Source organism: Miscanthus floridulus, chromosome 2, assembly GCF_019320115.1.
Source record: "Miscanthus floridulus cultivar M001 chromosome 2, ASM1932011v1, whole genome shotgun sequence".
NCBI lineage: Eukaryota > Viridiplantae > Streptophyta > Magnoliopsida > Poales > Poaceae > Miscanthus > Miscanthus floridulus.
Window position 1 is genome coordinate 3,698,557 of NC_089581.1, and position 25,743 is coordinate 3,724,299.

At 45.1% G+C, this 25,743-nt stretch overlaps 1 protein-coding gene and 1 long non-coding RNA gene across 7 annotated transcripts; both read right to left on the reverse strand.

Annotated features, from left to right (window-relative positions):
• Positions 1-256: 256 nt before the first annotated feature.
• On the reverse strand, positions 257-21,634 carry LOC136537678 (uncharacterized). Of its 6 annotated transcripts, none has more exons than XR_010779125.1 (8): positions 21,515-21,634; positions 21,344-21,432; positions 21,147-21,209; positions 20,038-20,901; positions 19,836-19,945; positions 19,407-19,494; positions 619-693; positions 257-515 (listed from the first exon to the last, which is right to left on the reverse strand). It is a non-coding gene; the product is annotated as an uncharacterized lncRNA (long non-coding RNA). The 6 variants fall into 6 exon arrangements; XR_010779123.1 differs by having other exon boundaries at positions 19,407-19,743; XR_010779124.1 differs by lacking the exon at positions 619-693.
• Positions 21,635-24,271: 2,637 nt separating this feature from the next.
• On the reverse strand, positions 24,272-25,260 carry LOC136537679 (Bowman-Birk type trypsin inhibitor-like). Its single transcript, XM_066529636.1, has 2 exons — positions 25,015-25,260; positions 24,272-24,840 (listed from the first exon to the last, which is right to left on the reverse strand). The coding sequence occupies exons 1-2, from the start codon at positions 25,118-25,120 to the stop codon at positions 24,566-24,568; spliced, it is 381 nt and encodes a 126-aa protein (XP_066385733.1). The 5' UTR covers positions 25,121-25,260; the 3' UTR covers positions 24,272-24,565.
• Positions 25,261-25,743: the final 483 nt, after the last annotated feature.

Below are 25,743 nucleotides of genomic sequence, written 5' to 3' on the forward strand. Positions count from 1 at the left end.
GCTTAAGATAATTTGATAGCTACGAATCATAATCCAATTAGATCTCTCCGATTTCAGGTACCCTGAATAGAAATCTTAATCTAAATAGAAAAATATAAGAAAATAGACATCTAAGAATCTTAATCCAACTAGTCAGTTCCCCGCTCGTTACAGCGGGCGAGTGGTCGTTGTCATGATTCAATAATAATATGAATCATTGGAGGAAAGTGGATTCAAATGTGTTGATATGGAGTGGTCATGAGAGAGTGGAGTTTAATAGGATGTCAGTAGGTTCTGCACGCAGTGGAGGGTGTGAGACGCAAAAGGAGCACTGTACATTACAAAATAAGGATGCATCGTCACAAACACTTGTTGTCCTAGGCAGTCCCCCAGCGCAATGTGCGGGCGCGAGCTAAGGATAGAAATGCGCTGCATTACATGTCTGTGTGCCAAATAAAAAGATCATAAAAGCTTAAAGCTACATGTTTCTTGTAATGAAAATTAGACAACTTCTGGGCAAATCAAATGTGCCGCACCTGCACAGAAATGTAACCGAAGCCATCATTCTTCAAATGATAGCAAAAAAGAATGAAAATTGGACAACATCTGATGGAATGAAAATCGGACAAATTAGAAAACCTGAACGTTTTCACGCAAAGCGTTTAGTGTACAATGGCAACTGAAGCAACCTTTTTGCAGGCAAGGAATTGCAGCCTATGAGGTGGAAACATGTTAAAGAAGGATTGTATCAAAGTTGAGTGTTGTATCATTATTAGTCAGTCTAAATATTAGAATTGCAGTCATCTATTAAATTTGGTGTACAATTTGGTGGGCTAAAGGTTCAAAGCTTGATCAAATACAATATAGTTCCATGTCATCGTAGGAACGAATAGCTTTCACACACCAAAGAAACGTCATCATGCACATTATTTTCTAGGATCAATCAAGCTTTCCCGTTCTTTTTTTTGTCATTTAATCACCTTCTAAAATTCGACTCCCAGGACTGTCGATGTTTGACCATCGATAGTCTGTCACGGGGGTACCCGGGGCAGTATGTTCGGGCTTCAGCGTATGCAGAACTCGATGGTTAACGCAAGGGACAGTCGATTTATCCTGGTTCAGGCCCTCGATCGTAGATCGAGTAAAAGCCCTATGTCCAGTCGGTGTTAGCTCTTGCGTTGGATTGATTATGAAGTGTCGTGTTGTACAATTGTTCTGTCGAACTCTGTCTTGATCTAGGGACCCCTGCCCTCCTTTATATAGTCCAGGAGAGGCGGGAGTCCTAGTCAGTTATAAAGTAGAGATCCTAGTAGATTACGTGTAACTAGTCCTAGTAGGATTACATGTAGGGAATCCTAGTTAGACTAGGTCTTCTTCTCTCTTCTCCGTGGGAAACCCTATGGGTCCCGCATCGACAAGCCCCCGAGCATTTCATGGATGAGCTTTAGAAGCCTTCTTGTTCTTCTTGGTCTTCGTTGAGTTGTTGAAAATCCGTTCCAGGTTCTTCTGGAGTGAAACCTTGAGATGGTCTTCTTTGTCTTTTCTTCGGCTGATGTGCACTTTTGGACAAAAGTGCACTCAGTGAGTGTAGCCCCAAAGCCTCTTGCTTTTGCTTACAAAAGTTGGAGGGTCCAGATTCTTGTCTTCAAAAAAATTTTGGGGTTATGTATCCCGCAGCCCCCGAGCCTTCTCCGAGTACTTTTCTTTAGAATAGAAATCGGATGAAGGGTCTTGATGTGTTGTCTTTGTTGTAGTCTTGAGTACTTATATTCTTGGTCTTTCATCCTTGAATTTGAGCCCCCGGGCGTAGTTGAAGCGAATGCCGAGCCCCCGAGCTTAGTGTTTGACTAAGCCGTGATGCTCTTCCGAGTTGTTTTTATTCATCCAGGTCGTTTCTAGGCTTCTCTGGTTCTTGATGTACCTCTTCCAGGTTGTTTGCACTTCGTCCAGGTTCTTTCTGAACTTGTATGTACCTTATCCGGGTTGTTTTCTGATCAATCCAGGTTCTTTCTGAAATTGTCTTGGTATTTGCAGCACCTCTTCGGGGTTGTTTTCTGATCAATCCGGGTTGTAGCCCCCGAGCATCTTGCTATTTGGAACAAAAAGTTATAGGGTCTTGAATCTGAGTTGTTCGATAGAACTGTATACCTCTCCTTTTGTAGCCCCCGAGCATAAGTAGAGTTTTGACGTATCCTCTGGTAGTCTGTTGTTATCAGATGTAGTTGTATAGTGGTGGTTGAGTGTAAATGCCTTTCGTTCACGGGTTAACTGTGCCGGTATATTCTTCTGAATATGCTCAGTCTTTGAGTACTCTTCCCTCTCGCCTGAGTCTTCCATTATTGAATCATGTCTTTTTACTGTGTCCTTTGTTAGGCTTATTTCGTTGGTACTCCTAGTCCATGTGCACCGCTCCTTTGATCTATAAATACCTTCTCAGAGTGCTTGTTTTTATCCATTGAACATTCCGTTGAAACCTTTATGATCATTAACATGGTAGTTTGTGAAATAGAGCAGCCCCTGGATGTGTTTTGTAGTTCATGTGTCTTGTCGTAGCTGGAGGAAGTCTTGTGATAAGGATTAGAGGTAGGCTAATCCCGCAGCAGCATTGTATCAGGATGTACGTGGCGGTAGTTGGAGAAAGTCTTGTGATGTGGACTTCGTTCCTTCATCTAGCAGTTCTGGGTTGATCCTCGTCGCCTGTCTTGAGACTGTCTGGTGCAAATCAACATCATATCCAGCATCACATCGGTCTTGGGTAGACAGATGCCTGTCTGCCTTCTCTACTCCATGTTGTCCTGCCGTGCTACTGATTTTCGCCTTGGATGCACTGCGTCCGTCCTTTGAAGAAAACAGTGTTGCCGATGGCGGTTTATCCTTTTGAGTAGTAATTTGGGACACGTAGTCGTTACAGAGCCTAGCCGTGTCTGTGTTCTTCTTTGCTACTTTGCTTTTCGTGGTACCGAGTATGCTGGGTCTTGTAAGATTTGTAATCTTCTATTTTTCAAGGGGCTTGTAATGAAAAAAATCTGGTCTTCTGAGCTGTCATTTATTTTTCTGCTGTAGTTCCGGTTGTTCATGAGATTCCCGAGTTCTTTCCGTAAGAACCGAGTTCTTATGTTCCTTGTGAAGTTGCCCTTCTTTTCTTCTTGGTTGACGGGTTGTTTTTGCAGTTATCTGATAACTCCGCAGTAGTGCTGGATGGATAAATCTGAAATCTGCCCGTTGAATTGTACCGTTGTGTGGATTTGTGCCCTCCGTCATTTTAGCTGTGTCGGTAAATGGACCATTGCGTTTTCACGCGGTGCTTTAACGGGCCTGGTGGGCCGTTTTTATCGCTGTAAAAATCTATTTAAAGACCCTTCATCTTCTTTTTCTTTACTGCCCTTCTCTTGCCTTCAAACTCTAGCTCTCAGTCATCCGCCGTCGCCATTGCCACTGCTGTCTTAGCGCTGCCGTCTAAGCTTTCTCTTCCCCTAGTTGCTTTCTTGCCTCTGTTAGTACATGGGTAAGAAGAAAACCGCAAGCAAGTCTCAGTCTTCCTTCGTGGACGAGGAGTCATCACTCTCCGTGATTGAGAATCAGGAGTTTGTGGCCATAAGGGCCGCCCAGAAGTCTTGGCCGGCTCCGACAACAACTGAAGAGCAGCTTTGCAAGCTTGTCAGCGACGGCTTGATCCAGAGCAAGGCCTTTGCTGAATGGAGAGTTCCAGGCGAGCATCGGGTCCCTGCTCTAGGTCCTGGTGAGATCGTTCTTTTCGTCTCTTTCATTCGCGCTGGACTTTGTCTTCCCGCCTCTGCCTTTCTTCATCAATTTCTCAACTATTTTAGGATTTGCCTAAATCATCTTGCTCCTAATGCAGTCCTTCACCTTTCTGTCTTTGTTCATCTTTGTGAAGCTTTTCTTGGAATTCCCCTTCTGTTTCTCTGTTTCGTTACTTTCGCCTGAAACCCCAACCCCGCCGTGAAGAAACCAGTGTTCTTGGTGGTTGTGGGATTCAATTTCGCCAGGGTCTTAAGAGCAAGTTCTTTGATTTTGACCTAATTGATTCTATAAGAGATTGGCGTGCCGACTGGTTTTATGCCGCCAATCTGATCTCTTCTCTTGCTGTCCACTCTGGATCTGGTCTCTTAGTCAATGACCGATGGGATAAGAACCCTGTGACGCCTGCTGAGGTTCAAGCAATCCAGCCATTCCTTGATAGGATTAGTATGCTGAAACAGCAGGGCTTGATCGGTTTCGGCATAGTCTCGAGCTTCCTTCGTCGCTGAGTTTAGCCTTTGAAGGAGCGAGAGCACCTTGGCTTTGAGTACTCTGGGGCTGAGGATCCTTCACGCATGGTCCCAGCCCTTGAGTTGACCGATGAAGAGGTATTCGAGTGTCTCTAGAAGATGCTGAAAGGAGCAAGCGTTGTCCCGCTTACCGTCTCCGAGTTCTCTACCAACAACCCGCCTCCAGCTGTAAGTCGTTTTTTCTTTGTTTGGGTACTTCCTGTATTTCTATTGTATCCATTTTTTGCTTAACTTTTCCTTGTTTTGTTGTTTCATTCTTTTTCGTAGGAATTTGGGGTGCAACCAATAAGTTCCCAATTTCCACAGTGTTTTCTGGGGTTTCTTTCGGATTTATTGATGTATATGAAGAATATGTTCCTCGTCTAGTCCCTCGAGGTCCTCGTAGTCTTTCAAAGAGGGGGCGAATGGATGGGTCTTCATCTGGTCTGCCTGCTCCCAAGAAGTCTCGCAAGCCAAGTACTCATCCAGGTACCCCAGTTGTAGCTAGCATGCTCTTAGGTGAGCATATTTAATACTCTCTGTCCATTTGTTTTCTTGTTTTTATCTTGAACCGAGTACTTTTGTTCTTTTTTAGCGGGTGCCCTAGTGACCTTAGTTGAGACCGAGGGGGAAGAGGATGATGAAGTACCCCTTATCATGCGGCGGTGAGTTGTTTTCATATTCCCCTGCCATTGAATTTCTCCTCTTTGTTTTGACTTTTAGTCTTGATCTTTTTGTAGTAACCGGACGTCGGGTATGGGTTCTTCTGAAGCTCCGGTGTTGAGTTCTTTGGTAGCTTTGGTACCGAGTTCTTCCGCAGCTCCGGTGCCGAGTTCTTCCGAGGCTCCAGTCCCGGCTTCTTCCGGGGCTACGGTATCGGCTATACCGCCCCTGTCACCAAGTGGTGGGGACGTCTTTGCCGCCGTGGTCCCTCCTGCGAGGTCCTCTTTCTGTTTTGCGAAGAAAAAGGTGGCTGGGTGAGTGGGTTCTGGCTTCACCTTTTTGCTTCTGTTCTCCTTTTCTCTTGTTCTCATCGGCGAGTTCTTTTATTAACTTTCAGGCCTTCGTCATCTCCCGTCCCTCCATTGGCTTTTTCTCGGCCCTCCGTTGTGTCATCGAGTACTGAACCTCAAGACTCGCAGTACACCGCTAGTGAAGTGGTTGCGGGGGCGACAAGTCTTTCTGGTGGTGATGCTGTTGCCGACTTGGTTGCCCCGGAGGTGACCGTGGCCATTGCGGTGGGTCCTTCTGAAGGATTGGCCTCTTCTTCCCGGGAGATTGCTCTGGTCATTCCTTCTTTGCCTCGGCCGACTTCTCCTTCTCCTTCTCTTGCCTCCGGTGGTCCGCCTTTTGCCGATGATGTGGTGCAGCAGTTTGATGCTACACATCGGCTATCGGAGTTAACTGCTGCCTGGGGAAACTTGTCGTCCCTTGCGACTTCTTTTGGAGAAAAGCTCCAGGTAAGTTTTTTCACTGTTCCTTCTTTGGATGTTCGCTTTTCTTTGGTCCTCATTCTTTGTTTTTCTTTGTATCTTTTTGCTTAGTCCTTCTCTCATGATCATACCGGCTTCTTTTTCTCGTCTAAAAACGAGAAAAAGTTATCTTCAGAAGTGAGCGTCTTGAAAGCTGATCTTGACCTCCTCCGGGCCGAGATGGAGGCTGAGCGTCAAACGCATCAGGATGAAGAAAAATCTCTTCATGTCCGGGCTGTTGAGATCGAGAAGCAGAGAGATGCCGCTCTTCAGGAGGCTCGAAAGAACTCAGAGGCCGTGAAGAACTTGGAGGCCGTGAAGGAGTGCAACGGTATTGAGGGTTCTTTTTGTTTCTTTCTGTATTCAAACTCTCCTTTCTGCTGACTTGTTGTCTGTTGTTTCGTCTAGCTCTCCGGGTTGAAAAGCAGAAGCTCTCGGAGGGCGTTGAAGAAATGAAGACTCTTGTTCGTACAAGTTATAACAAGGCCAAGGAGGTAATTACTCATGCTGAAGAGGAACTCGTGCTTGCTAAGTTGATTAGGCGTGGAGCTGATAGAGATCTTGTGCAGGCCCAAAAAACTATTGAAGACTTGTCTGGCAAGTTGGTGACGGCTACTGAAAACTAGAAGGCTTTGTGGAAATCCTTTCCTTTAGTAGCCGACGTTCTTCGAACTCCAGCGGATGACGGGCAATCTTGGGCTCAGTTGATTCCTCGAATTCCGACTCATTTCCAAGAGTTTGTGAAGAGGTGCGCTCAACTGTGTTCCAAGAATGTTCTGGCCTAGGTCCGGGTTCTTTCTCCAGCGGCTCCTTTGTTCAAGATAGCAGAAGAAGCTGATAGTCAAGAGTACATTGATGCCATTGAGAGGATGGAGCTTGAGGTTGAAGACTTAGCTAGTAGAATAGTAGATAATCTCAACATTGTTCTCTCTTCTCCTGATGATGAAGCTTGATGTATTTGACCTTTAGGCCTGTAACACCCTGGTGTTATGCCTACATTTAGGCACTGCAAATCACGCATAACATGCATCATCAAGCATCCAAATCATACATGCTTAATCATGTGCATACCAATTGAAACATTGTTTTGAAACATCTGAAACATGCGTGAAACCTGAATGTTGCATACACCTGTTTAAGAATTGTTTTGCCCTGAAGTTGTCTTGCTAGGTTAGTAAAACATGTTTGGCTACTATTGTAAATCATCTAGCAATGTTCAGTTCAATTTTTGGAGCAATGTTTGTATTCAAATTAATTCAAAATTTGGCTTCAAAAATAAATTCCAAAAATTAGGGTTTTGAGCTAAACGTGGACTTTGATGTTACAATTCAAAATCTAGAAAGAATTTGGCTTTGGTCATAAAAGCAAAGTTGTAGAGAATTAAATTCTAAACAACTTTTATTTTTGGTACATTTTCAAAAGAGGTCATTTTCTTGCTCAAAATAATATTTGAAAGAGGGCATTTACAAATTTCTTGAAAATATAATTGGAAAAAAAGGATTTTTCTCATTGGTGGGCCGCCGCCTCGCTTTCGGCCCAGCCGCACAGGCGGCCCGGCCTGCCTCCGCACCACGCCTTTGCTCCCGCAGCCGCTTCGCCGGCCCAGGCCCACGTCGCGCCTCCCGCTCGCCCGTACTCGCGCGCCTGCTCGCTGTCACGCCGCGCCGCGCGCCCGACCACGACAGAACCAGCCCGCCGCGTGGCGGCCATGCGCCGTCGGTGTCGCCGCGCGTCGCAGCCGGCCTGCGCAAGCGCCCACGTGCCCGCCTTCACCTGCTGGTGCCCGTGCGCTCGCTCACTCCCGCCCACGCTGCCTTCCCTCTCCTCCCGAGCCGTGAGCCCCAAGCTCCGCCTTCGCCGCGCCGCAGCTCCGCCGGCGTCGAGCTCCCGCACCACCGCGCCATTCTTCGATTCCTCGCGCCAGCAAATCCGCCTCGCTCTCCGACACCTGGTGCTCGCGGTTGTGCCATCGTTTGAGCCAAGGTAGCGCTTATTCCAAGCTTCGCCGCCGTCGGCCATGGCGCCACCATGCTCGGCTGCCGTGGAACGTCCCCTTCCTCCCCTTCTCCGCCCTGCTTAGCTGCCTGCTCGCATTCGCCAATGCCTCGCGAACCTCCTGCGCTCACTTGCTTGCCCTGGCCCGGCCGATAATGGCCGCCGGCCGCTGGCCGAGCCGCGCCGCCGCGCCAGCGCGCACACCGGCGAGGCCTCTGCCTCCGCCAGCCAGCCGGGCCGGCCAGGCAAAGCGGCCGTGGGTCGAAGCCCTGCCAGGCCGCCGCGCTCCCCTTTCGCTCGGGCCGCGCAGGCCGAAAACGACCGTGGGCCAGCTGATTCCAGCGGGCTGGCCCAGTAACGTTTAAGTGATTTGTTTTCATTTATTCTTTATTATTTGAAATCTGAAATGGTTTGAAAAATGTTTGGGTGCTCAAATTTGCTCTAAATTTGTTGAAACAAATTTTGATAGGTTCCTTATCATCAGATCTACTTGGGAAAATTTTTGCATGTCATTTTTGAAATACTTTTCTGTAGAACTTTATTTAATCATGAATATTGCTGATAACTTAAAAAATGTGTAGAAAAATCTATAGGCTTCAGAAAAATATGAATTCAAGTTTGATAATCTTCTTATGTCATTTACTTCCTAGGAAAAATATGTTTCATGCATGTACTGTGGGAAAAGTTTTAGGTGTAGTTCAAGTACCTTTAATGGCTGATTTTTGTTATTTTTGCTAGAGAGCAAACTTTGTATAAAACATGCATGTGATAATTTTTGGACAGTCATTATATGCTATGAAGAACCTAGGAAAAATATTAATTCTGTTGTTTGACACTTTTCATAGTACAAAGTAATTTCATGCTCATTTTTATGCTATAGCTTGTCATTTTTGTGTAGGATAGTTTACTTATCCAAATGCCATGAAATTTTTATGGTAGTTTGTTTAGGATAGTATTATGCTACTGTAATTTTCTCAGATTTTTAGGAGCATCAGAAATATATGTTGCTATTCAAACCTATTATTAATTAGGGTTTAAGCAAGTGTTGCTTTAAGTGTGATTAAGAAATTAGTAAAGCTTTGGTGTATCTTTGAAGCATTTCATAAGATATGTTGACTTAACATATTAGTAGTAGAAGAGAATGCAGTAGATGACATGTGCTTGTAGTATAGTTTCTTGGATGATGTTGACTACCTTGCATTTAAACATATCCATTGCATTCATCTCCTTCGATGCACCGTTTGCATAATCACTTACGCGCATTGCATCATACAGGATCGCAAACCGAGAACCCAGTCGTCATACCCGAGGAGCCCAAGGAGCAGCTCGAGGTGCAGCCGCAGGAAGTGCCAGAAGCCGACGAGGAGGACGTTGAGGAACTCCCAGAGTGCCCCGATCACCGTTCGAGCTCCTTCGAGAGAGGCAAGCCCCGGAGCATTTTCTCCCGGTTTGCAATCATTTAATTAAATGCTTTACTTTAATTGATGCATTACGTTCAGGAGTTGTTTGCAACCGTTGCTGCATTATACCTTGTTTACCTTTGTTATACTATATCCTTGTTACCCTGGTATCCGCAGTCGAGTCATTGCTTAGCTGGCTTAAACCGGTAGAAGTCGGGTGATTTCCTGTCACCTGCGAGCTATAGGTGGTTACCTAGATCTGCTTGGATGACTATGAAGTCATGGTATAACTAAGTGTTAAATAAAATTGAGACCGGACGGAGACTTGCAGAGTTTCGGACTGTAGTGTTTTCCGTCTGTGTCGATTAAGGACCGACCGTTGTTGGGCCTCGAGTCATGTTGAACGCATGCCTTACATTTAGCTGGCCGGATAAAGTACCTTTCGACCGCGAAGCTGGGAGATTTTTTGGGCCGAGTAGATTGCCCGCAATGCACTGTGCCGGAGCAGGTGTGGTAGGACACGGGGGCGGGATGATAAGACCAAAGTGCAGTCGGTCGGCCCCCGGGTACATGTGGTTCCTGACAAACTCGAGATACCTGGGAAGTTGACTCGGTGATCAATATCTCACTTTAGCGGGTGAGTGAGGTTTGTGTAAGGAATAAATCACCAGCTGGTTAGGAATCGATTCGAATCGCCATCGCTCCTGGATAGTGAGCACTTGACTTGAGTTACTTCATCGTAGTAAATGTTTATGGAACACTTGGACAGTTATAATGAATATGACAGTATGGAAGTTATTTAATGATCGTTGGTTATCATTATCTGCTTAATCACATGTTTACTCTAGTATAGGTGCAAATCTAGTCGACAGGTTAATAATAATTAACTTGGCAAAAATGCTTTTCTAAAGGTTCTCGGAATGCTAAAAATGCTTCTTTTTGCAAATGAGTCAGCTATCCTACTATAAAGCCCTTCATAATCCTTGGTGTCATTTATTTTTGGTTATATCGGGTAAGTCTAGCTGAGTACCTTCTCGTACTCAGGGTTTTATTCCCACTTGTTGCAGATGGGCAGATGTATTATGGCTACTGTATCAACTGCCTTTATCTTGCGATGGGTGATGCTTAGGACCATGGGCATGGTCATTCCTTACGTCTCATATGATGCTTTTGTTGGAGATGATCATTCGCTGGCACTATATTTAAACTCCGCATGAGTGTGTGTGTGGTTGAACAAATGACTTCCGCTACTTTTATTCGAACTGGTTTGTAATAACTATGTTTAAACTCTGATGTATCTGTGATGCGAACTTTTATGTAAGTTGTGATGGTGACCGCTAAACTTATTATGATCATGGCTGGGACACGAATTGGTTTGAAATCCTTCGTGATTTCACGGACTACCGGGTTATACGGGCTTAAGTTTGTTTAATCGTCTGCTCTGGTGGATGATTTTCTTACTTAATTTCGTATAATTGGTCGGTTCTGTTACAAGGCCCGTGCCTTGTAATATGACATTATGCTTCTTTTGAATGAAGATTTTTGTTGAGGGTCTTCTCTACCCAGATGCCTTGTTTATTCCTTAGATGATTTGTCCAATTGGCTAGAGTTACTTGACTTGCCGAGTACTTTGTCTTCCTTTCGTCTTAGCCTTGTAAACAACTCTGCGCGCTTTCCTAATCTGTTGAGTGCTTGTCTGGCCTTCTTTTATGCCATGTAAACAACTCGTTATACATAGGTCTTTGAGTTCTTGGGTATCTCCAGTGTAGCCCCCGAGCCTCTTGCTATTTGAAACAAGTAGCTAGAGGGTCTTGTCTTGAAATTTCTCTTATCTAAGCCCATGCTTAGTTTCAGTCGTATTGCTTTAATTTTGGGTTTTAGCTTGTTAGCTACCCTCATCGGCAGGCTCAAGCGTCTTTTTAGCTATTTTGCTCTTGGTTGGGATGCTCAGGCGTATTTTCAGCCATTTTGCATTTTATTTCAGGTGTTAGCTTGTTGGCTACCCTCATCGGCGGGCTCAAGCGTCTTTTTAGCTATTTTGCTCTCAGCCAGGATGCTCAGGCGTATTTTCAGCCATTTTGCGTTTTTTCGGGTGTTAGCTTGTTAGCTCCACTTATCGGCGGGCTCAAGCGTCTTTTCAGCTATTTTGCTCTCGGTCAGGATGCTCAGGCATATTTTTAGCCATTTTGCGTTTTATTTCGGGTGTTAGCTTGTTAGCTACCCTCATCGGCGGGCTCAAACATTTTTTCAGCTATTTTGCTCTCGGTCGGGATGCTCAGGCGTATTTTCAGTTATTTTGCGTTTTTTCGGGTGTTAGCTTGTTAGCTCCCCTCATCGGCGGGCTCAAGCGTCTTTTCAGCTATTTTGCTCTCGATCAGGATGCTCAGGCGTATTTTTAGTCATTTTGCGTTTTATTTTGGGTGTTAGCTTGTTAGCTACCCTCATCGGCGGGCTCAAGCGTCTTTTCAACTATTTTGCTCTCGACCGGGATGCTCAGGCGTCTTTTCAGCCATTTTGCATTTAAGAAACAACTCGGAGAGAGACATGAGACATACGTTTGTCGAGAGATAATCATCTTTATTGATCATGAATGTTGATGTGTTACAATGATACATGGCGTTATCTTTGTTGATCATAAATGTTGATCTCTTGTGTCTTGTATACATATTTTCCCTTGAGTTGTTTTTATGCGTAGAATCTTCATAGATGACTGATGTGCCATGTATTGTTGACTTCTTTTCTGTCTTCAGTTATGAGCTTGTATGTTCCTGGTCCAATGACTTTTGTGATGATAAAAGGACCTTCCCATGGACTGAGTAGTTTGTGGCGTCCATCGGTTTTTTGTATTCTCCTTAGTACTAGGTCTCCGACTTGTAACGATCGAAACTGGGTGTTCTTGTTGTAGTTGCGTCTTAGTCCTTGGAGGTATCTTGCTGATTGCAGGGTAGCGTTTATTCTGACTTCTTCTGTACTGTCGAGTTCTAATCTTTGGATGTGTTCTGCTTCTCCTTCGTTGTATTGATCTATCCTTGGTGATGTCCAGATCAAGTCTGCAGGTAGTACAGCTTTTGATCCATACACCAGGAAGAAAGGTGAGTATCCGGTGGCTCTGCTTATTTGAGTCCGTAGCCCCCATACAACCTTGGATAATTCTTCAATCCATTTTGATCCATAGTCTACTAGTTCTTCGTATAGTCTTGGTTTCAATCCGGCTAGTATGAGTTCATTAGCCCTTTCTACCTATCCATTGGCTTCTGGATGTGCGACTGACGTGTAATCTATGCTGAAACTTGTGCCCAACTTTTGAATTCTGTAGCTGTGAAGGGAGAACCCAAATCTGTGATGATTCGATTAGACATGCCGAAGCGGTGCATAATGTCTTGGATGAACTCGACTGCTTTGGCTGTGCTGTATTTTGCGAGTGATTTATATTCGATCCACTTGGTGAACTTGTCAATTGCTACAAAGATGTACTCGAATCCGCCTTTTGCTTTCTTGAGAGGTCCTACTTGATCCAGCCCCCAGCAGGAGAAGGGCCAAGCAGGTGGTATACAGATGAGGTTGTGGGCTGGCACATGAGCTTGTCTTGCGAACATCTAACAACTTTTGCACCTTCTGGCGAGTTCTTTTGCGTCTTTCAAAGCAGTTGGCCAGTAAAAACCAGTGTGAAATGCTTTGCCGACTAGTGTTCTAGAGGCTGCGTGATTTCCACAGCAACCTGAGTGTATTTCGTCTAGTATTTGTTTGCCTTCTTCAAATGAGACGCATTTTAGAAGTACTCCTGATGATGCGGCTCTTCTGTATAGCTTGTCCCCTACTAGGACGTAATTCTTTCTTTTGCGAACGACTTGTGTGGCTTCCTATTTTTCCGCTGGCAACTTATTTTCTTTGATATAATCAATAAAAACATGTGTCCATGAAGTGTTGATCACAAGAATTTAGCTGCCTTTGGCTGTGAGTTCTGTGGTTGTCTCACCGGGTTGTTTGATAGAGGGAGATGATAACTCTTCTATGAATACGCCGGGTGGGACCTTTGCCCTGTCGGATCCAAGCTTGGCAAGAACATCTGCTGCAATGTTGGAATCCCGCAGGATATGTAGAATTTCTAATCCTTGGAAATATTTTTCGAGTTTTCGGATTTCTGCACAGTAAGCATCCATGTTCTCTTTAGTGCAATCACAATCTTTGTTGACTTGGTTGATGACTACTGCCGAGTCGTCGTATACGAGTAATCGCTTGATTCCAAGGGTAATAGCTACTCTTAGCCCGTGTATGAGAGCTTCATATTCTGCTTTATTGTTGGTGGCTTGCCATAATATCTGAAGGACATACTTTAGTTGTTTTCCATCTGGAGAAATTAGGAGGACGCCTGCACCGGCTCCGCCTAGCTTGAGTGATCCATCAAAGTACATCTTCCAATGATCAAGGATGGTGCTTGACACGGGTTGTTGAATTTCTGTCCATTCGGCAATAAAATTAGCAAGGGCTTGGGATTTAATTGCTTTCCGCGGGGTGAAATCGATGTTGAGAGCACCAAGTTCAACTGTCCACTTGGAAATGCGCCCTGTTGCGTCTTTGTTGTGTAAACTGTCTCCTAGTGAGAAATCTGTCACCACGGTGATCTTGTGGCTTTCAAAATAGTGGCGAAGCTTGCGTGAAGTGGTCAGTAGGGCATAGAGTAGTTTTTGCACATGCGGGTACCAGATTTTTTATTCCGATAGCACTTCGCTGATGTAGTATACTGGCCATTGTACCTTATATACGTGACCTTCTTTTTCTCTTTATACTACTATTGCCGTGCTAACTACAGTAGAAGTTGCCGCGATGTATAGCATCATGTCTTCGTCTTTCTTTGAAGGTGTTAGGACTGGTGAGGATGTGAGGTATTCCTTAAGTTTCTTGAAAGCTTCATTGGCTTCTTCCGTCCACTCGAACTTGTCTGCCTTCTTTAAGAGTTTAAAGAAAGACAACCCTTTTTTACCGAGTTTTGATATGAAACGGTTGAGTGCCGCCATGCAACCTGTTAGTTTTTGTACATCTTTGATGTTTTGAGGAGGGCCCATCTCTGTTATTGCTCGAATTTGCTTGGCGCTTGCTTCGATTCCGCGATGACTGACCAAGAATCTGAGTAGTTGTCCAGATGGAACTCCGAATACACACTTATTTGGGTTTAATTTCCACCTCCACCTCTTCAGATTCTCGAAGGTTTGTTTTAAGTCTTCAATTAGTGTATCCGAGTTTTTTGTTTTTACAACCACGTCATCCACGTATGCTTCTATGTTTTCTCCACTGTTCGCCTAAACGGTCGTTTAGCCCGTTTAAACACCGTGTAAACGCTACACGGTGGTGCGCCGTTTCCATTTAATCACCCATTTATCCCGTTTAATTGGCTGTTTAGCCCGTTTAATGGGGCGTTTTGTCCGAATAATGGCTAAACGGTAGATGACCGACTGTTTACCGTTTAGCGTTTAGGAAACACTGGTTTTCTCTAATCTGATCACCGAGGCATGTTTGGATGGCTCTTTGGTAAGTGGCTCTAGCATTCTTAAGTCCAAACGACATGGTCCTGTAGCAGTAGGCGCCAAATGGAGTGATGAAAGATGTCTTGCTTTGGTCCTATTCTTTTAATGCGATCTGGTGATATCCAGAATAGCAATCAAGAAAGGATAATAAGGCAGATTCTGCTGTTGAATCGACTATCTGATCAATGCGTGGTAGTCCAAACAGATCTTTTGGACAGTGTTTGGTGAGATCTGTGTAGTCAACACACATACGGCACTCGTCCGTGTTCTTTTTCCGTACCAGAACTGGATTTACTAGCCAATCTGGATGGATGATTTTCCTGATGAATCCAGCTACCATTAATTTTGTAATTTCCTTTTTTATTGCTGCCTTCTTGTCGGGAGAGAATCATCGTAGTCGTTGCTTTATAGGCTTAGAGCCTTCATTGACATCAATTCTGTGCTCAGCCAACTCTCTTGGGACCTCTGGCATGTCGGCCGGCTTCCAAGCGAAGATATTCTTGTTGTCCCGAAGAAATTTGGTGAGCGCGAGTTCCTATTTTGCTGATAGGTGGGCACTGATGGTTGCTGTTTTTGCCGGATCACCGGTGCCTAGGTCGATTTGCTTGACGTCGGCTTCTTTTGGTGGTGCTAGAATGCTTGGTTTTTTAGCCGGTATCTCTAGTTCTTCTTAGCATATTTCTACGGCGATGGTGGCTATTTCTTTTCTTCCATCGTTTGCATGTGCCTTTGCTGTAATTTGGATTGCTTGTACGTCACAGTCAAATGCGTGTTTTAGATCGCTCCGAAGAGAAAGAACTCCGTTAGGCCCTGGCATCTTGAGCAACAGGTATGGATAATGCGGTATTGCCATGAATTTTGCTAGTGCCGGGCACCCAAGGATTGCGTGATATGATGAATCAAAATCTGCGACTTTAAATTTGATGAACTATGTGCGGTAGATCGAGGGAGTCCCAAAGGTAACCGGTAGAGTGATTTGTCCAAGTGGCATTGCTGTCTTGCCGGGTACTATGCCATAAAAAGCTGTGCTTGTTGGTGTGATCATCCCGGTGAGTTGTAGTCCCATCTTCCTTAGAGTTTCTGAAAAAATAATGTTGAGTCCGGCTCCTCCGTCGATTAGTACTTTTGTAACAGTCATCCCGGCAATGGTTGGATCTAGAACCAATGGGTAATGGCCTGCGTTTCCTACGCTGGTCCACTGGTCTTCTCTTGAGAATTGGATTGGGTACTCTAATCAGTTGAGATATCTTGGTGTAGCAGGTTCTGCTGCCATGATTGTTCTTAACACTAGTTTTTCTTGATGTTTGCTTTTGGAGTCTAGAATCCCGGCAAATATTACTGCTACTGTCTCTCTGGATTTTTGGAATCCCTTGTCCTCATGGTTGTCTCTTTCTTTTTTCTGATTGTTTTTTTTATTGTTTTCCTTGCTATTTTTTCTAGTGTATCTTTCGTTGAAGGTGTAGCAATTTCTGATAGTGTGTTTTCCATTAGGGTGCAAGGGGCAACGTATGTTCTCAATATCGTCATATCTTCTGGGCTTGGTAAATTTCTTTGATTTGTCAGCCATTGCTACTGTGTTGTCTAGACCTCGCTTTCTCTCCTGATGTCTATTGCTTCGAGGATTTTGTCTGTCCGGGTTGTCTCTGTTGTTTCTATCTAGGAATCTTTTTCTTGTTTTTTCCTCTGTAGTAATCATCTTTTCCACTGTTCTTTTGAATTCTTCATTATTTCTTGGGTTTTCTTTGCAGAAGTCTTGAAATTGCCACCTGGCCATGATTCCATGAGAGAAAGCTTCGATTACTTCTCGTTGTGTGATGTCATGTACTTGAGCTCGTAGTTCGTCAAATCATCGATAGTAATTTCTGAGACTTTCACCTCCTTTCTGTTTGAGTCCTTTTAATTCTGCGTGGATGATTGGGTGTGTAATAATTCCCGCAAAATTTTCACAGAAAGCTCTTTGCAAATCTTCCCAGTTTCTAATTGATCCTGGACTCAATTTGTCAAACCATTGAAGCGGCATGGTTTCTAGGGCCATGGGAAAGAACAAGGTTTTGATGTCATCGTTTCCCCTGGCTAATTCAATCGATTGTGAGGAAATCCTGAGCCATTGCTTTGGTTCGGTCTTGCCATCGTACTTGGAGTGGTTGGATGGTTTGAACTTGTGAGGTAGTCGTATCAAAGCAAGTCTGTTTACGAAACAAGGGAATCTATCGTGCGTTCTTGCTTCTGTATATTCTGATTCTGCGCCCCCTTCTTACCAACTATTGTCTTGGTGAGAGTAGTTTTGTGTGGCTGTCCGAGTAGGTGCTCTGCTTCTGGCCTTTCTTGGTTGCTTGACTCGGTTATTTTGACTGTGATTTCTTCGGCTCTCTCCGTTGTGACTTCCACTTGGTCCTAGTCTTTCGAAAGCAGACTTTCTTTGATTTTGATCTTCCTGTTCATGAGATGTTGCCTTTCCGTCGTTCGTTCTAAAGACTGTTGATCGGAGGAAATCTCGGAGTTGTTCTTGTTTCTCATTGGGATGTGAGGTCGCCCTGAGTTCTTCTAGTGCTTCTCAGATCTTATCGTAGGGTGTATTCGTTGCTCATCCTTCTTCGATCTCTCGTTCTGATTTTCTTCTATTGTACTCGGCTAGATCTGATTCATATTTGATCCAAGTGTCTTTTCGCTGTTTCGCACGGCGTTGTCGTCCTTGTTTCAATTTGTTCTTTCTTTCTCTCGCTTGCCTCTAACTCTCAGTCTCACCATCGTGCCCCTGGATAAATGGTGATATATTGGACTCGGATTTATCTGAAGACCTTATGTCGGGTGCTTCAGGGGGGATCAATGGTGATTGAGGACGGCGAATCATGAGTACTTCTCTAGCGTGAGTTGTTCTGTCATCATCGTTGATTTCCGTACTGCCAGAGCTGTTGATAACTTCAGTAGAGGTCTCAAAGTCATAGATGGAATCTCCTTCTTGGTAGGGTAGAATTGCTGTTATCGTGTCGTCGACTAGTTGGGTGTCGTCATCCTTAGGAACGGTATCTGGCCAGTGAATGATACAGTCTTGAGATGTTATGGTTAAAACGAGACCTTCCTGGGCTCCCTTCAGCGGCATTCTAAGCATGAGATAAGTGGATCCTTCGTGCCATGTTTGATAAGATGTTGCCATGTTATGGAGTCCGAACGGAAAAGGACCCGACTTCTTTGAAGTATCCTGGGTGTACTCCGAGTAGTATTCTTGACAGGTTGACGTCAGGTTCCACAGTTTGTTAGAAAAGAACTCGGCTTTCCGAAAGAACTCGGATAAGACTTCATTTCGGAAGCGGAACTTGAGTTTGAATCGGATGCGTGAATTTGTGAAAACCGAGTCGGATTGGACATTACGAGCTGTGCGAATCTTCCGGCAAGCTGATCTGTCGTTATCGTCGAAATAGGATGGTCTTGATGATGATCTGAATTTTTGAGAAGACGACCTTGGAGCTTGCCATCGTCGCCTGCCTCGTAGATCCATGAACCGAAGATGAAGGTCGATCCCTTCGAGAAGATCATGTTGTCGAGGTCCATCAAGCTCTCGGATGCAAAGTTGCCGAAATCCCCTACCTGGCGCGCCAGTTATCGATGTTTGACCACCGATAGCCTGCCACGGGGGTACCCGGGGCAGTATGTTCGGGCTTCAGCGTATGCAGAACTCAATGGTTAACGCAATAGACAGTCGATTTATCCTGATTCAGGCCCTCGATCGTAGATCGAGTAAAAGCCCTACGTCCAGTCGGTGTTAGCTCTTGCGTTGGATTGATTATGAAGTGTCGTGTTGTACAATTGTTCTGTCGAACTCTGTCTTGATCTAGGGACCCCTGCCTTCTTTTATATAGTCTAGGAGAGGCGGGAGTCCTAGTCGGTTATAAAGTAAAGATCCTAGTAGGATTACGTGTAACTAGTCCTAATAGGATTACATGTAGGGAATCCTAGTTGGACTAGGTCTTCTTCTCTCTTCTCCGTGGGAAACCCCATGGGTCCCGCATCGACAAGGACCCCCATAAGCCTGATTAACCAAAATAGAGGGGTGACAACAGATACAGTACAGGTTTGGAAATTGAATCTTTAAGGGGGTATGACCCAACCAAGTGTCATCCCAACATCTGTTTAATCTTATGTAGGCCTTGCCAAAATTGAGAAGACCCTTTCACCGTAGACTGAAAATAGATTTTATTTGTTATTAAGCTGTTTGCCTCAAATGGCCTTGGTTCCTTTAACCAATTTGGAGATCCATTCTACGATGAAACACCCATTCATGAGTCTGGTACTAATAATCCCTATTCCCCCTAGATCCTCTGGTCTATGGAGCATGTCTCATCTTGCCATATGATTTTTGGCAGAAGAAATTGGTCCTGATGGAATCCATTTGATCATGAATTACCCTATGGGAGTAGGTAGAAACCCGTAGTGTAAATAGGAATACTACTTAAGCAGTAATTAGAGTAAGGTTCTCTTCCTGTCTAAATTGCGCTTCTTGTTCTTTGATAGAAAAAGGTTAATAATATTCGTAACTCTAATGTGCGTCACCTACCTGCCACAATGGTACATATAAGACCATGATAATAAAAAAAACATATGTGCATGTACGTTTCTTATAATTTCATATCAAGCATGCATATGTGCGCATAGATATAGGATTATGAAGAGCAATAATGTGTGGATCAAAAATTGTAGGTGCGCCATAGATCAAAGTAGGAGGAATGGTACAGTATGTAACCAATTAAAGACTAAAAAATATCATTTACTTACCGAATGGCATCCATCATGAAAAGCGACAAATACCAAGTTGTCTGGTTACTGCTAGTTGAAGCCTGCAGTCGAAAATGTCATGTATTTCCTGTAGGCGGGAGTGACAATAATTAAGCAAATGTGGTAAACAATGATCATGAGAAGGATATAGAGCTTGTTAGGAACTTTGTGGCAGAGGATAAAAATCCAGATATGCTGCTAAAAATTAGGGAGTTGAATATGGCACTGGAAGAGGTACACAGTTTGTGGTAGGAAACATTTGGCAACAGCTTACGGAACCATACAGGACAACGAAGAGATCAATGTAGCTTTTAAGGCAACAGAATCTTCCAAATTTCTATAGCAACAGAAAAATAATAATGTTATGGCTGCTGAAATTCTGATTAGCAAGCCATCGAACCATGAAATTAACGATGCCAAGATTATTACCTTGTCACAGCCAACCTCTAAGCTGAAATAGGATTGATCTGTTTTTTTTTTCAGCAAGCATGCTCTGATCATGCGTCCAATAGAACACCGTGTTTCTGAAGATTAGCTATCTGAAAAATTAATAATTGTAATGCCTCAACCTCATGTTGACGAGATTAGTTACACACTAAGCTTACTGATATTTGGTTGGATGTACACTGACCATGTTGTGGAGCACGGAAGCAGAAACATGGATGGATTGATAAGATTCTGTATTGCAGTAAAAAAAACACTCGAATATTTAGGTCGCTTCATGAGCCGTATGGTCCTGTCAGGTTATACCATGTCACAAATACATGTAGTAAGCTGCAAACGTTAAAAAAAAGAATTGACAACAAAATAACATTCAGGAGAGGAAGCACACAGGGAAAGGTAATGGGTAAATGCGATCTATAAGCGGTTCACATTATTTCTATCTTTCGTGACTGCTTTCGAAGGGCGGGCCTGGTGCAAGCGGTAGAGTCTTACCGCCTGTGACCGGAAGGTCCCGGGTTCGAGTCGCGGTCTCCTCGCATTGCACAGGCGAGGGTAAGGCTTGCCACTAACACCCTTACCCAGACCTCGCACAGAGCGGGAGCTCTCTGCACTGGGTACGCCCTTTTCGTGACTGCTTTCAAAGAATGGGTTGTAGACTTGTATAGCATCTCTATTGATATGGCGGAACATGCAGGGGAGGCTCTGCACTAATCTATAAGGCAGCAAGAGTTATAGGCGTAAACAGACTCAACATTAAGGCTAACTGGAAATTGAGAAATCAGAATTTGCTAGAATTATCCTAACTCTTCCAACACATCATGATCAGAATTTGTGGAAATTGCCTAAAAAAAGGTTTCATCCGTTATCTGAAGGTAGTATCAATGGTACATAAGGGCATGCAAACTGTACAAATGATGGGGGCAGTTAATAAGAAATCGTCAAACTGAAACAATATTGGCCAAAAAAACCTGTTTAAGTTGGGTTTGCTCAATCAATAATTGTCGGCATGGCCATGACCATGTGGAACTCCTCAATGTAGGTAGATGATGGCCTGGAAAATAAGAACAAATGCAATCAGTGCGTAATAATAACAAATGCAATCAGTGCTTATCATGTGAAATCAAATCCGTGGAGGAAACATGTAGTTTCGTAAGAAAAAAGCAATCATGGTGCTCATTGCTAGGGTGCAGCCGGAGGCAAGAGCAATAAAGCGCATCACTTTATTTTGCTGCACAAATAACAATCTTACAAACCCCTAGGCAAGCATGTTCTATTAACCGGGAAGTGGCAACTAACCTTGGCTTGAATCATCAGAACTGTTTTTTTGCGTCAGTCCATAATATGATTGACCGTTGTCAACTAAAATTGCAACAACAACCAATGATTCAGTAAAGCAGCCAAGGATCCAAAAATAACCTGGCACCCACGAACGACACTCTGCTAATGTACAGATTGAGGCACAGGAAAACACTAAAATGAAGAGGGGGAAATACCTGGAACTACTACTCAATGGGCTAAATCGGTGGTCGTCGGCACCCAGATGCTTCCACTCTCTATGATGTCGAAGGCTGAAGAGGAAGGCCTGCAGTAGTATTAGGCCACACTAAGGAGAAGAGGCGTGAGCCGAACTGGCGCGAAAAAGGAGTAGGCCGAGGCGAACTCACCGAGATGTCCGTTGGCGGCGAGTTGGAGATCACAGAGGGTAGCGCCGCCGGCCGAGAGTCCCGCAACGGCGCCGGGGAGGCCGCCGGCGCCCAGCCGCCAGAGAGGAAAGAAGGTTAGAATTTCTCTATTTTGTTCCTTTTTTTTTTCTTTTTTCACTTTTTTTTATGGTTTGTCCGTTTTTACTTGCTCCTGCTTTACGTTCTCAATTAAACGTAAATATCTTCTGATTTTTTCCATGGCTATTTTCTAGAGTGCATTCATATTTTGGTCATGACCGTTTTCTACTGGCTTCAAGTATGTTCAAAATTTTCTTCTCATGGTTGTTTTTTACACCAGCTCGTCTTTTCTGAATTTGTTTTCATTGTTTTTCGTGGTTTTCTCCACCTTTTTGTGTTCTAATTATAAGGAAAATGGACCCTATGTCCATTTATTTTGATTTTGGTGTTTAATGATCAACACAATAAAATTAGACTAATGTGTTTACTAGTGTCTATTTTATAGTCAAAATAGGATGCAACGCGGACTTGGACCAACTTTAGAACGTGAAGAAATTGATCAACACTCAAGAAAAGACATTAGAGGAGGTGTTGACAGCTTAGGAGAGAAGCAAGGAGTCCAAGACGCGTAGATGACGAAGCCTCGATAAAGAAACGCGAAGAAACAGCAAGAGGGGGCACCGCCCTAGGCATGGGGTGGTGGTGCTACCAAACAGAGGGTTGCTGCAGCAGGAAGGAGAAGGGGGCACCGGACAGCAACGCGTGCACTGCCCTGGTCACCGCCATGGGGTGACGGTGCACCGGACAGGTGGTGGCGGCGCCACCACCCTAAAATTTCAGAGAGCAACGAAGGGGGACTTGGGCACCGCTCTGGTCACAGCCCTGTCCGGTGCCTGGCACCGCCCTGTCCGGTGACCATACAGAGAAGAGGATCTCGGCCACAATGGCTAGTTTTGACTTGGGGGCTATAAATATTTGCCCCAACCGGCCATTTGAAGATTGAGGGAGCTGAGGGAAGATAGGAGGGTGTTGCTACACCTCATTTGTGCTCTCCACATGCATAGAACTTAAAGATTACTTGGTGATTAGCGTAGGTGCTTTGCGAAATATTTAGGTTAGTTCTTTGTGAAGTGCTTAGGTTAGTTATACCACGCTCATATGCGCTTGCTCTAGGCTTAGGTCTAGTTGCTAGTGAGGTTTGCATACCTGTAAACCCAAGGTGCTTGCGCGCATCGTGTTTGTACTCGGCGGGGCTTGTAGTCTTGCGAGACCACACTAACCGCATTTGTGTTGTGGCCGCCACAGTATATCAAAGGGAACAAGGCCCGCGGCGTTTCGGCCGGAAGCTTGATAGTGAAGACGGCGGGGAGTGGTCCGGGAGAGGCTTGCCGGAAGACACACCGGAGACCCACTTGCGCGTGGGAAAGGCCCTTGCGAAGGATTCCTTGCGAGGGGCTCCAACGAGGACTAGGGGAAGCTCGAGTGCTTTTCGATACCTCGGTAAAAATGCTGAAGTCGTCGACAGGAGTTTGTATCTCTACCTCATATTTACCTTCCGCATTTACATTTTTACCTAGGTTGTGTGCTTTACTTTCCTAGCTTAGTTGATAGGCTAGTTGATAGAGTTGGAAACTAGGTTGCAAAACTCTTTTGTGGCAGAGATAGCAACACATTAGCAAAAACGTAGTTACACATTTAGATAGATTATTTTCTTGTATAGGTTTTGCTAAGGTAGAATTAGAGACCATAGTTTAGAGTAGATTTTTAGGTCGCCTAATTCACCACATCTTAGACATCACGGTCCCCTACACTAATAAATATAATAAGAGTCAAAAACAAACAATAGATAGGAGACCACAACCATTTTCATCTTTCACTCCTTATTATAAGAACTAAAGATTTTTATCACTAAGTTAATTCAATTTTTGATTTAAACTCATAACCCATGCTATAATTTATTCACGTCCAACAATAATATAATATCTTATTCCAACACGTTTTGGATTGTGTTGCAAAACACGGACACCTTTGCTAGTTGAAGACAAAAAGCCCACCGGCTTGTCGATTTTTGCCATGAATCCGTGGTCTCCAATAAAACCGGCTTTTCACTCTCCAGCGACGAAATATACCTGTTCAGAAACCAGAAGGCTTCTTGTTGGGATGGGATATCCCTTCGCTGGCTCCGTGAGCCTGCCTCTGCAACTTGAGGCGGCGTACAATTGCGGCGTATACGCGTGAGAAATGCGCATCTGTGAAACTGACCCAGAAGGGTGAGTGCGCCCTGCGACGCGTGTACGCTCGCGCGGAGTCGCTGCTGGAGCCCCTCGCTCGCGCGGAGTCGCTGCTGGAGCCCCTCCACATCCACTCCACTTTCAGTGACTGCTTTGTTTGTCGTCGGGCTTGGATCAGTGAGAGCAACTCTTTTTTCTTTTCTTTCTTTTTTTCCTTTTTGTGGCGCAGAACAACCTTCCTGTTTCGGTGGATGAGCCTGGCTATCAGCCTCGTCCTCGACCTGCCGCCGGAGACCGGATTAGCGTCCAGGTATGAACAGGCACGAGCGCCTGTGCTCTGCTCCCAAAATAATATATCCAGACGAAAGATCCACGCCAAGGCATGTTTTCTAAAAAAATCCAGACGAAAGATCCACACCAAGCCATGGACGGTGTTCCCTGTCGAAGCTCATACTAAACGGCAAGAAAAGCCTTCTTTTCTCCAATCTCGGTGATTCACCGTGTTCGTCACCTCACAGGAGAAGAAGAGTTATACAGATACAGAGCAGTCAAAATACAAAAAGAAAAAAAATAAAAACGACACCACAGATGTGCAGCGTCCAAGATTGGTTGCTCCCACATCAGATTACAGATTCATCATCTCTCTGTAGTCTTTACACACAAAAAAAAATCCTAATCCACAGCTGGCCTTGAGCTTGAGACACAGGATCCGCCGCCGGGTGGGTGGGTAAAAGGTTGGAGCGGTTGGTGGCTGGTGGGTCAAGAGCAAGCAGAAATCACAAATCAGTCGTCGGCTCGGCTGGGCGGCCGGCCGGCCGAACGGTCAGTGCGCGGCGGCGGGCGCGGTGCAGCGGCGCTGGCAGAAGTTGGGGACGCGGTCCATGCACTGGTACACCGGCGGGTCGACGCTGAGGCTGGACTTGACGCAGTCCCTGCACGCCGGGTGGCACCCGCGGGGCACCGCGTCCAGGCACTGGCACCGCCGCGGCTCCGACTTGGTGCACCCGCCGCAGCTGTCGCAGCACGGCCACGCTCGCGCCGCCGCCTTGCCCCGGCTCGCCAGCTCCCCTCCTCCTCCTTCTCCTCCTGCTCCCTGCCCTGAAACCAGAGATCGATTCGGAACCCGTGAGCCAGACTGAATAACCGATGCTAATTGAGCTTTGCGACCGAAACCAGTGAAAAAAAACCAAACAAAATCTTGGATTCACTGGTCGGAAAACCTCAAAAGAGGTGGATTTTTGGCAAGAGCGAAGAAGGAATCAGGGCGCCTACCTCTGCTTTGAACATGGGAGTGGTGGTGGTGGTGGTGCCTGTTGCTGGATTGCGCGAGCACGGTGAGAAGGGCGAATGTGAGGAAGAACAGCACATGGGTTCTCATGTCTGAATGACTGATCTCTGATTGCTTCTCTCTACGAGAATTGGTCGCGACTGGTGAGCCTCCTCTCCTCTCCTCTCCAGTTCTCTTCCGTTTTTTTAGGGGCTCTTCCGGTTGTTGTTGGTTGGTTGGACTGGAATTGCTTGTCTATCTGTACGCGGCTAATAGAAGCCTTCTTTATAGAAACCGTCCCGTTCCCGTCCGGACAAAGGCAAAAGGGAAGGGCCCGTGCCGTCCGGACAAGGGCCCCACGCGCCCCTGGGTCGCCAACTGATAAGCGAGCAAGTCGTGGCAGATAAACAGGCAACTTGGAGAAGAAACCCTGTACTACGATTGAATTGAGAAATGCTACTTTACATTGTTATGCATATGTTTAAATTTTAATTTTGGGTTAGCTGGTCTATCCCATAATGATACCAAGGAGTAACTTACGTTTTATCAGCCTATAATCGGCTGCCCTAACTGCAGCAGCCACCGCCAAGTCCTTCGTAGCTACAATGGCCACAAAGAGAATCAAATGTTGCCACAGTCGCAACCACAGTAAAAAAAACAAAGCCAAGCACAGTCTATGAGCATGTTCGGTTGGCTGGTTGGCCTTTTTTTCAGCCAAAGCAGTGTTTTTTCTC